Source organism: Portunus trituberculatus, chromosome 23 (assembly GCF_017591435.1).
Source record: "Portunus trituberculatus isolate SZX2019 chromosome 23, ASM1759143v1, whole genome shotgun sequence".
NCBI lineage: Eukaryota > Metazoa > Arthropoda > Malacostraca > Decapoda > Portunidae > Portunus > Portunus trituberculatus.
This window is the reverse complement of record NC_059277.1, coordinates 11373320-11385819: the sequence shown is the minus strand read 5'-3', so window position 1 is coordinate 11385819 and position 12500 is coordinate 11373320. Positions and strand designations below refer to the sequence as shown.

Sequence of the window (12500 nt, the reverse complement as noted above, 5' to 3'; positions counted from 1 at the left end):
TCCTTGATATCGTTCTAACAAATGATGAGAATACTATTGAAAATGTGGAAATTGGACCAGAATTCAGTTCCAGCGATCATCGCACCTTAAAATTCACCATAAATTTTGACAAAGGAAAAGTGAATGAAAGTAAAGAAAAAGTGCCAGACTATCGGCGTGCAAACTACACAAGACTCCGTATGCAGCTTGCATCCATTGACTGGAATATACTGCTGGAAACACCAGATGTAGATAAGACATGGGAGGTGTTTGCTGAAAAGATAAATGATACAGCTAAGATGTGTATACCACTAAGAAACAGAAGGAAAATACTAAACACCAAACCGAAATGGTGGAATAATGAAATTAAAAGCTGTCTTCTAGCAAAGAAAGAAGCATACAACAAATACAAATTAACACAGCATAATAATGATAAATTAGAGCATGACAGATTGCGTAGAAAAGCAAAAAGTTGATAAAAGCAGCAAAAATCTGTAGAAGCTCAGATCGCAAACTCCTGTAAAACCAACCCAAAGGAATTTCACAGTTATGTAAAATCCAAAAGAGTCTTAGCCTCAACAATTGGTCCACTCATAACAGAAAACGGAAACCAAATAGATAACGAAGCTGAAATGGCAAACGTCCTAAATAGATTCTTCTCAACAGTCTTCACGACTGAAGATGTCCAAAATAGTCTGCCCATGCCAGAGCCTCAGGCACAAGGCAAAACACTGCCTGACTTCATAGTTACAGAAAATGAAATCCTCACAGTCATGAACAGCATGAACGTAAACAAAACGCCTGGACCAGACAAGATATCACCCAGGCTTCTCAAAGAAGCGAAAATGAGCTCGTGAAACCACTCACGATTATATTCAATAAAACTTTACAAGCAGGGAAAGTCCCCCAGGAGTGGAAGCTAGCAAATGTCACGCCCATTTTCAAGAAAGGAAATAAATCACTCCCAGCTAATTACAGACCAATCAGCCTTACTTCAGTAGTGTGCAAGCTGATGGAAACGATAATCAGAGATAAGATTGTCAAATTTTTAGAAGAAAATAAGATCATGAAGGATTCACAACATGGTTTCAGAAACAAGAGATCCTGCTTAACAAACCTACTAGACTTCTTTTATGAAGTTTTTAACTCGTATGACGAGACAAAAGCAGTGGATGTTATTTATCTTGATTTCCAGAAAGCTTTCGACACTGTCCCTCACAAGAGGCTAATCAGCAAAGTAAAAGCTCACGGCATAGCTGGAAATACCCTGAAATGGTTGGAAGACTGGCTCTCTGACAGAAAGCAACGAGTTGTTATAAATGGAAAAGAATCAGAGTGGCACAATGTGAAAAGTGGTGTTCCTCAAGGCTCTGTATTAGGACCAGTTCTTTTCATTGTTTATATTAATGATATTGATGAAGGAATCACTTGTAAAATAAGCAAATTCGCGGACGACACCAAAATAATGAGCAAAGTTACATCAACGTCACAATGGCAAGAACTACAGTGTGACTTAAATAAACTGACACGCTGGGCAGAAAATGGCAAATGAAATTCAATATAGAAAAGTGTAAAGTCTTACACATTGGAAGTAACAATGTACAAGCAAAATACGTAATGAGTAATGTACCTCTGGAAAGTGCTGAGAATGAAAAAGATCTTGGTGTTGTGGTGTCTAAAGATCTCAAGCCGAGCAAACACTGCACAGAAGCAGTAAAGAATGCAAATAAATTAGTTGGGTTCATTGGAAGAACCTTTGAATTTAAATCAGAAAAAGTTATCCTTACTTTATATAACTCATTGGTGCGTCCTCAGCTTGAATACTGTGTGCAGTTCTGGTCACCATATTACAGAAAAGACATTGAAAAACTGGAAAGGATCCAGCGTAGAGTGACCAAGATGATTCCGAGATTGAGAAACAAGCCGTATGAGGAACGACTGGAAGCATTAAATTTATTCAGCTTAACAAAGCGCAGGATAAGAGGAGACCTAATCGAAGTTTTCAAAATTTTTCAGGGATACAACAACCTTGATGTCAATAAATATTTTACTATTGATCATTCCACCATAACAAGGAATAATGGATTTAAAATTACACCAAAACGCTTTAAAACCCACGAGGCAAAGCACTTTTTCTTTAATAGAATAGTTAACATTTGGAATAAGCTTCCTTCAGAAATAGTAAACAGTACTTCCATTGCATCATTCAAAAACAAAATTGATAAATATTTAAAGAATAACCCCCAACAAGCTCTCTTCTTGTCTGAATAATTAAACATGATACTATATTAACTTTCTTATAGATAGATATGTAGAGTTCACCGTAGGGTGAATAATAGAATCTCCTTTCATCCTTTCCTGTGAAAATTCCATGTCAGTTTTTTCCATACTGCATGGTACTTTTCCAAGCTATTTTCCATGCCAGCGAAAGCTGGAGGGAGTGGTGGGTGGGAGGAGCCTTCTCCTGTACTGTCCTGTCTCTCTTATCTGTAGCCAGTTAGAAGTAGTTACCAAACAGCCTCGAAAGGACCAACAGGTCTGTTGCTGTTTGGCTTTCCTTTGTATTCCTTTGTAGGAGTTAACAGTGACACTCCCTTTTGCCACGTGCAGGACCGATGGCTTCTTGCACTTCCTTTGTGTTCATATAGATACTGAACCAGGACGAGGAAGGATTGAGGGAGTTAGCACACTGACACTCCCTTTTGCCTGCCTCCCTACAGGTTGCCACGTACAGGACTAATGACTTTTTTGCACACACTAACACTCTCTCTCTCTCTCTCTCTCTCTCTCTCTCTCTCTCTCTCTCTCTCTCTCTCTCTCTCTCTCTCTCTCTCTCTCTCTCTCTCTCTCTCTCTCTCTCTCTCTCTCTCTCTCTCTCTCTCTCTCTCTCTCTCTCTCTCTCTCTCTCTCTCTCTCTCTCTCTCTACAAATTCCAGTATCCTTTGTATTACCCCGTGCAGGACTGATGACTTCTTACACCTTCCTTTCTGTTCTTATATTCCCGTGATAACAATGAACAAGAGAGCGAGACAATGGACACACTAACACACACCCGCTTCTCTCCTCACTCTCCTCTCCTCACTACAAATTCTAGTATTCTTTGTATTACACCGTGCAGGACTGATGACATCTTGCACCTTCCTTTCTGGTCTTATGTCCCCGCGTCGACAATGAACAAGAGAGCGAGGGAATGAACACGTTAACATTCTCCCTCTTCTCTCCCCACTACAGGTTCCAGTATGTTCTGCTACCACTGCCACTACCACCTTCCTTTCTGTTCTTATGTCCCTGTGATAACAATGAACAACAGAGCGAGGTGATGAACACACTAACACTCTCTCTCTCTTCTCTCCCCACTACAGGTTCCAGTATGTTCTGCTACCACTGCCCTCCCAGCCTGCATCCCGGCACATCCCCACGCCTCCCCACTCTGGACTTCCCCTACTCCCCAGCTCACCCGTGTAAGTATTTGTCCGTGTATCAGAACTGCTTGCCTTACTTACTAGCGAGGCCCAAAAATCTTCAGTACTGGGACACATTTTTACCTTGAGATTTGTGTACGATTAGACCATTTTAATGACATTAGGTTAACCCCTTCAATACTGGGACACATTTTCACCTTGAGGTTTGTGTACGATTAGACCATTTCATTGACATCAGGAAGGGTCTATGGAGGTCATAAGATAAATAGGGGCAGTCTTCACTATTTTAATCCCCCATATAAGTTTCTGAAGGTGTTTAAAATCAGTAAATAGTAAGCAGAATGAAGATGGAAACGCGTCACGGTACTGAAGGGGTTAACACTGGGGTAATGAGGGGTGTGATCTATCTGGACAGAGAGAGAGAGAGAGAGAGAGAGAGAGAGAGAGAGAGAGAGAGAGAGAGAGAGAGAGAGAGAGAGAGAGAGAGAGGAGGGTGATTGCCAGTGTGCATGTTAAGAATAGAAAGGAGACAAATTATACTGAGTGAAGATTGAGGAGATGAAAAGTAGAGGAGGAGGAGGAGGAGGAGGAGGAGGAGGAGGAGGAGGAGGAGGAGGAGGAGGAGGAGGAGGAGGAGGAGGAGGAAGAAGAAGAAGAAGAAGAAGAAGAAGAAGAAGAAGAAGAAGAAGAAGAAGAAGAAGAAGAAGAAGAAGAAGAAGAAGAAGAAGAAGAAGAAGACGAAGAGGAAGATGATGATGATGATGATAATGATAAAGAAGAAGAGAAAGAAAAAAAAACGAAAAAACAAAAAGCATAGTTAAAAAAAAAAAAGAGAAAAGAAAATATAGAGCAAGAGAAGAGGAAAGTGACACACACACACACACACACACACACACACACACACACACACACACACACACACACACACACACAGAGTAATAAGCAAGAGCAGTAAGGAAATGACACGAGTGGCGCGGCAACATAAGGCGCTGTACACCTGGGCAGGTACACTCATTAATAGCAGGCAGGTAATGGTGGGGCGGGGGTGTGAAGGGGGAGGCAGCGATGGGGGGGGGCCGAGGGCGGGCGGCGCTTGCTTCACTTCGAAGAAAAACGGGGCGGGCGGCGACACGTCCCTCGGGAGGTGGCAGGCGGCGTGAGGCGGGACACGTCTGGCGAGGGAGGCTCCCCAAAGACACTCCTCCACGTAAATGCTGAGAAAAGGAGGTAAATTTTAAGCGCGTCCCTCCTGGGCACCTGGATAAGTTAAATTAATGCCATTCTCCCCGGGCGCTGAGGCAAGATTTGAAACACGGACAGGGCTGTGTGTGTGTGTGTGTGTGTGTGTGTGTGTGTGTGTGTGTGTGTGTGTTGCATTACGTCTCCTGCACCGCGCCACACTGAAAAAAGGGAGGCGGGAAGTTTGCCTGCCACCTAATACATAAATCAGGCTCAGGCTTCATCTGGGCGTCGAGCGAAGGGTTAGCGGGGCGGGAGGCGCCGGGACAGCGCCGCCACCAGTTGGCGCGGCCTCGGCGGCGTGATCCGGGCCAGCGCGGCGGAAATTGGCTCCCCGGACTGAGTTTTGGCGCGCAAGTCCCCTGGATTCCGGAGGGGCGACTGTCAGGGCGATAAACCTCGCCTCAACTTCTCTACGACGTCACAAAACAGAGAAGACGCGGAAAAAATGGGCGTATTTTCAAAAGTGATCCTGATGGGATAAGTTACTGCCCGGGAGTAAAGACTTCTGGCGGGAATTCCCCTCCGCGGCGGCCCGCCTTGCACCCAAAAACTTCCCTCTATATTTCGTCTCTCCGTCTTTTACAAACGCAGCTGAAGGAAGAGGGAAGGGAGGGGATAGGGAGAGGCGAGGGGAGGGGGGAGTGTAGTCGCCGGACCCACTCCCGTGAATTATGAAGTAAGAATATACCCGCTGAAGATCCCACGTCCACCTCCAGGAAGTCCTAAATAACAGACGGTAATACAATTTTCAAGAGGCAATTTTCCCCGGGTATCTTATGGCGGCGCGCGCGGCGCTCCCCTGGCGGCCGCAAGACGTATCGCGCGCCTGGCCCGCCTCGACGTCGAGTGATGACCGCCAACACCACCAATGACAAACACAACAAGTTTACGCGGGGAAAAAATTGGCGCCAAATTGTATGAAAGATGGCGGGAGGACTCGAGAGGCTATAAAGAGAGATAAAGGGTAATATTTCCCGCGGCAGATGGAGTTAGGGGCGTGGGGCGGGGAGCGGCGGGGCCCTGGGGACGGCGGGATCAGCTCCAGGCATGATCACGTTATGGAGGAGGAGGCGCTCATGCCCACGCCGACTTTTTCACAATTATTTTTACATTTACGTTACTCCCTGAGTTATCCCGTGGGCCTGGACGCCTAACTCACACCCACGGCCCCCCGCCCCCAACACCCCCGCCCAGGCACCCCGCCCACCGCCACGGCCAGATATATAGCAGGGAAACAAAAGACTAGCCGAGTGGGTGCTAGTGGCGGCGGCGGCGGGTGGTGGGCGGGTGGTGGGCGGGCGGGCGGGGTGGAGAGAGGGGAGGGAAGGGAGGGAGGGGAGGGGTGGATAGCAGTAATATCCCCCTCCTAATCCACTCGTGATGGGGCCCGGGGATCTAGTGGCCATTTCCACGTTATTATTATCAATGACCGGGAGGAAGACGGCGCACTAAGTTTATTTAGATTATTATCACCGAGAGCCGAGGTTATTAAGGCTCAGGCTGCGGAGGGAAAGAGGACCTGACGCGCCTGAGCCTCCAAGACCAGTTACGACCCGAGGCTGGCTTATTACGAGGCAGGAGGAGGCAGGGGACAGCAGGGCGGCGGGCAGGAGGCAGGGAGGCAGGCAGGGAGGGAGGCAGGGAGGGAAAGAGACAGAGGGGAAGAAAGAAGGGAAAGACAAGCAGGGGAACTTAATGGAAAAGGGTGACAAAGAAGGGGAAATGTGGCGCTTGCTGAGTAAGGAGACGTGAAGGTGAGGGAAGGACAGGGAAAGACAGGGAAGGAGGGAAACAATGGCACTGAGTGAGTTTCCCCTTACACACACACACACACACACACACACACACACACACACACGCTGACCACCGTCCCTCTCTCTCGCCCCCACAGACACCAGCTACAGTTATCACCCAGACCTTCACGATGAAACCTTCGTCAGGAGGAAGCAGAGGAGAAACAGAACCACCTTCACCTTACAGCAGGTAAACATGACTCACTCCTTCTTCACCTCTTACCTGTCTATTGTGTACTGTGATTGTTGCCTGTTACTGCTACTACTACTACTACTACTACTACTACTACTACTACTACTACTACTACTACTACTACTACTACATTTCTCTCATAGCTATATTGTTCCAGACCTAAAAATGTACTCAAATCTTGCTTTACTTTAACTTTTCTTCTTTTCTTTCTTTTTCTTCTTTCCTTTCTTTATTCTTTCTTCTTTACCTAATCCAACTCCGCCTTTCCCCTCATCAGTCACATTCATCACTAATAGTACCACCACCACCACCACTAACATCAGCTCACCTCTCTTCAGCTGGAGGAACTGGAGAACGCCTTCACACAGACTCACTACCCTGACGTGTTCACCCGGGAGGAGCTCGCCATGAAGATCAACCTGACGGAGGCGAGAGTACAGGTGAGCAACTTCTGTCCATCTCTCTCCCCTCCTCTTCTCTTCCCTCACGTCACCTTTCCTCCCTGCACCTTCCTTCTTCTTTACTGCCCTATCCTATCCTATCTTGTCTTATCGTTATTCTCAATCACTTCTGCACCGCCCCTTGACTGCTTTCCAATGGCTCTAGTTGAAGTGACAGGTGTTCTTAACGGTGTTTTTACGATTCTAGTGACAGATTAAGAAGATTTTCACATTACCAATAGGAGAAAGGATGATCAGAATGTACCTTATCATTCTATCACTACTGAAAATAGTCGTTTTAAGGGTTTTTTACGGTTTTAGACGATTTCTACATTGTTCACACATTCAGACAATCTGGAGGAGGAGATGAAGAGAAACACAGACGTAGGGAGATGAGTTTATTCACGACTAGTTTCGCTGACGCTTCTTCCTACGATTTATACATTATCAATAAGAGAAACACTCATAAAAATCTACTTTATCATCTCAGAAACCCTTGAAAATAGTTGAGGTGAAGTGATCCGGATTTTTAAGGGCCTTTTTACGTTTCTAGTGACAGATTAACAACATTATTAATAAGAAAATCTAGTTTATCATATTTGTAGCGCTTGAAAAGTCTTGGAGAAGTGACAGGGCGTTTTAAGGGTACTATTACGGTTCTAGTGACAGATTAACAAGAATTTCACATCAGTAACAGAATAAACACGTGAAAATCTGGTTTATCATCCCTGTGGCCTTTGGAAACAGTCTTGGTGAGGGACGAACTAGGAGCTTCAAGAAGAGGACAAGCTGGGGTGATCTTGGTTGAGTTTTGGTGCGAACTGTTTTAATTTAGGCTCGTTGTCTCTGGAAACCGATTGAAAAGAGGATCAGAGAGGGAGTACTTTGGTAAGGACTCGAGAAGGAGGAGGAGGAGGAGGAGGAGGAGGAGGAGGAGGAGGAGGAGGAGGAGGAGGAGGAGAAAGGAAAAGAAGAATTAAGCTTGTCCAATTTCAAACATCATGCCATATAGATAGATAGATAGATAGATAGATAGAGAGAGAGAGAGAGAGAGAGAGAGAGAGAGAGAGAGAGAGAGAGAGAGAGAGAGAGAGAGAGAGAGAGAGAGAGAGAGAGAGAGAGAGAGAGAGAGAGAGAGACAGAGAGACAGAGAGACAGATAGACAGACAGACAAAATGACAGACAGACGAAGACAGACATAGAAACAAGAAGAAGAGAAACCAGAGACAGACAGAAAGACAGAAACTGAGACTGGGAGTGGGCTGGACTAGACAAGGCAGGGCTGAACTGGAGTGGGCTGAAGTGGGCTGGAGTGTGGTGGAGTGGGTGGGTTAGAGCAGGTACGCTAGTCTTTAATTATACGAGGGCGTGTCAAAATGTGGTGTTTTGTGGGCGGCATCAAAGGCGAGTGAGTGTGGCGGTGCTCCCACGCCGACACACACCCCAATCTCATTACCGCGCACCCCAAATGGCTCCTTCCTCATTCTCACTTCATTTCTTCTGAGGTAATATCAAAATTGCCTCCAGAAATGAAATTCACAATTAGATATATTATCATCTTTATGCAAACGGGGAAAAATTGGCTGGCGGTGCAAGGAGGGCCGGCGAGGACGCGACTTTGATCCTCCGTGCGTGGCGTGATTAAGGTCAGTTTGGCGCGAGTTAGGGTGGCTCTTGTACCCTTCTTGCTCTGGCTTGAACTCATTAAGGGCGCGCAGGAGAAGTTCAGGGGAATTGAAACACTGGAAATCAGAAGGGAAACATCTTTATTTCCTACTTTTCCCTTTCCCTTCCTTAAAAATAGTATCTTTTCTCAAGTGTCGTTTGAAAGGGAGCGGGCTGCGAGGAAGCCAAACAAGGACACTTTAGACAAAAAAACATCCTTTATTTACCCGCTTCACTTTGTTCATCTATCAAATCAAATGATACTTGTAAATTTGAAAAGAAAAATACATCTACTTTTCTTTCTTTCTAAAACAACTTATTTTTCCGTTAGTAAGTTTGTTATTTGTTATTTGTTATTCGTTTTTCTGTCTTCCAAAACAACTTTATTTTTCCGGTGGTAAGTTTGTTATTTGAGGTCAAATTTTCCGTTGTTTTTATCCCTGGTGAGGAAATAAAGATGAAAATACTACGTGGAAGTAAAATAAATGTCTTTCTTATTCTTATTATTTTCTTAATCTTTTCACTGTTGTTATCAAAAAACTATCTTATACTATTTTTCTATTATTTGTCTATTATTTTCCATTATTTCTATTTTTCCATCTTTTTTTTATTATTTTTTATTATTTTCTACTATTGTTCTATTATTTTCTATTATCAGAGGTCAAATTTTTCGTTGTTTTTCTTCCCCTGGTGAGGAAATTAGGATGGAAACACTACATAAAAATAAAAATATCTCTTTTCTTCTTCTTCTTCTTCTTTTCTTAATCTTTTCACTGGCATGTTATTAAGGATCAAACTTCTCTTCTAATAATGCAAATAACTAAGAAATATGGTAAAATTACTCTCTCTTTTCTAACTTTTCTACTTTATCCTTAAGAAAATTATCCCGCCCCTCTCGAAGGAACTATTTTCATTTTTTTTATTTTTCATTCTTTTATTTTTCATTCTTTTTTTATTTTCATTTTTTTCATTCCTCTTTTTTTATTTTTCATTCCTCTTTTTTATTTTTCATTCCTCTTTTTTTCATTCCTCTTTTCATTTTTCCTCTCTTTTTATTTTTCATTCCTCTCTTTTATTTTTCATTCCTCTTTTTTTATTCCTCTCTTTTATTTCTTATTCTCTCTCTTTTGGTTCCTCTCTTTTTTGGTTCCTCTCTTTTTTTTCTTTTTTTTTTGGTTCCTCTCTTTTTTCTATTTTTTTGGTTCCTCTCATTTTTATTCCTGTTTTTTTTCCTCTTTTCTTTATTTCTCTCTTTTTTTTGGTTCCTCTCTTTTTATATTTGTTTTTTTTTGGTTCTTCTCTCTTTTTTTATTCCTCTTTTTTTTGGTTCCTCTCCTTTTTTTTATTCCTCTCTCTTTATATATATTCCTCTCTTTTTTTTTGGTTTCTCTCTTTTTTTCATTCTCTCCTCTTTTTCTTATTCCTCTCCTCTTTTTTTTTTTTTGTTCTTTCTTACTATCCATTGTTTCTTCCCACGGGAGGAAAAAAGAATAGGGAATGCTAGAGGTAAAAACTTCTTTCATATTCAAATTACTGTTTTCTCCTTTTATTTTGGTTCCTCTCTCTCTCTCTCTCTCTCTCTCTCTCTCTCTCTCTCTCTCTCTCTCTCTCTCTCTCTCTCTCTCTCTCTAAAAACTTCTTCCATATTCCAATTTTTTTTTCTCCCTCCCTTTTTTTTCTCAATTACTGTTCTCTCCCTCCTTTTCTTTCGTTCAACCCAATTTTTTTTGTTTTTTCTCCCCATAATAAAAAAAAAAAAAATCTGTAGGAAACATTACAGACAGAATTCTTTCCTTCCCTTTTGTTGGTCCTGGAAAAATGGGTTCTATCTTTTCACACGTAACGTATTTAGGGAAAGATTTTCTGTTACTTCTTTCCCTGGCAGAGAAATCATATTAGGAAACATTAGACAGTGTTATTGATTCTTTCTCACTACATCTCTCTCTCTCTCTCTCTCTCTCTCTCTCTCTCTCTCTCTCTCTCTCTTCATGGGCATTTTATCAAGAGGAAATGTTTTTTTTTTCTTATTTTTCTCCTGTACTAAAAGAAAATGTTATTAATGTGTAGGCATGCTTCATACAGAGACTGCCACGTGTAGGTCTGATGGATTGCGGCTTCCTTTATTGTCCTTTGTTCTGTTCTGACACTTAATTCTCTCGCCAAAAGAAAAGAAGTTAGGATTTTTTTGCAGCTCCCTATATTGCCCTGTGTTCTTCTGTTACTTCCTTCTCTCACTAAATGAAAAACGTTTGGATTTTTGTGGCCTTCCTTACTGCCCTGTGTTCTGTTATGACACTTCCTTCTCTCACCAAAGGAAAAGAAGTTTGGATTTTTTTGCGGCTCCCCATATTGTCCTGTGTTCGTGTGTTATGATGCCTTCTTCTCTCACTACAGGAACAGAAGATTGAATTTTTACGGCTTCTCTTACTGGCCTATGTTCTGTAATGACACTTCTTTTTCTCACCAAAGCAAAAGAAGTTAGGATTTTTTTGCAGGTTCATTTACTGCCCTGTGTTCGTGTGTTATGATGCTTCCTTCTCTCACTACAGGAACAGAAGATTGAATTTTTACGGCTTCTCTTACTGGCCTATATTCTGTTATGACACTTCCTTCTCTCATTAAAGGAAGGGAAGTTTGGATTTTTGCGGCTTTCCTTACTGCCCTATGTTCTTTTGTTACTTTCTCTTCTCACCAAAGGAAAAGAAGCATGGATTTTTTGCAGTCTCTTACTGCCCTATGTTCTGTTATGATGCTTTCTTCTCCCACCAAAGGAAAAGAAGTTTGAATTTTGCAGGTTCATTTACTGCCCTATGTTGTTTTTTTTTACTTTCTTCTCTCAAAAAAGGAAGAGAAGATTTTTGCGGCTTCCTTTCTCCCTATGATGCTTTCTTTTCTCACCAAAGGAAAGGACGTAGGAATTAAGAGCGATGTTGTTACTGCTTTTTTTCTCACTTTCCCCACAAGGATTATTACGTTTCTCGGTTCATGAAATAACACACAGTTTCTCTTGTGTTTTGAACTGTTTCCATGTTCTCCCTTGTAAAGAAAAGAAGGAATTAACAGCGGGAATATTATCGTTGTTTTCTAAGTCCCCGTGGTGCATTAATATTACATAGTATCTGAGTATCCTTTATTTCCTAGTTCCTTTTTATCTGATCCTTTCTTACCTTGCTAAAAAAAAGAAAGTAGGAATTAGCAGCGGTAATGTTATTGTTCTTTTCCTCACCTTGCTCACTGAGGTCGTTGCTTTCTGAACTGCAAGAATATAACTCAACAGACTTTCCCACTTTTTTAAACAATTTCACTTCTGGATTTTAGGCGAAGCGGAAATGAGATCTTATATAAAAAAATAACAGACACTTTATTTTTCTAACCACTTTACTCTTCACAGGGAAAAAAAAAGTAATAGTAATAGTAATGCCTCGAAATTCTTTTTAGCTGAAATTAAAGCCACTTGGATTTCCTTCACACTTAAGATCTAAAAAAAAAAAAGAGAGAAAGAAAAGCGAGGGAGGGGACGATTTTCAGAACCTAACACCTCAAGCTTAGGTCTTATGGAGAAGAGAGAGAGAGAGAGAGAGAGAGAGAGAGAGAGAGAGAGAGAGAGAGAGAGAGAGAGAGAGAGAGAGAGAGAGAGAGAGAGAGAGAGAGAGAGAGAGAGAGAGAGAGAGAGAGAGAGAGAGAGAGAGAGAGAGAGAGAGAGAGAGAGAGAGAGAGAGAGATTTACCGCTTGTGTTTGTTTTAAGCGAGACAGTTTTACATTAGC

At 42.4% G+C, this 12500-nt stretch overlaps 1 protein-coding gene across 1 annotated transcript in view; it reads left to right on the top strand.

The window, feature by feature from the left end:
* LOC123507921 (dorsal root ganglia homeobox protein-like) overlaps window positions 1–12500 on the top strand; it is an 86409-nt gene that overhangs the window by 44220 nt on the left and 29689 nt on the right. Inside the window, exons 2-4 of the mRNA XM_045261265.1 lie at window positions 3342–3440; window positions 6535–6626; window positions 6968–7069. Coding sequence (XP_045117200.1) covers window positions 3342–3440; window positions 6535–6626; window positions 6968–7069 — 293 coding nt within the window. The remainder of the gene's footprint in view (window positions 1–3341; window positions 3441–6534; window positions 6627–6967; window positions 7070–12500) is intronic.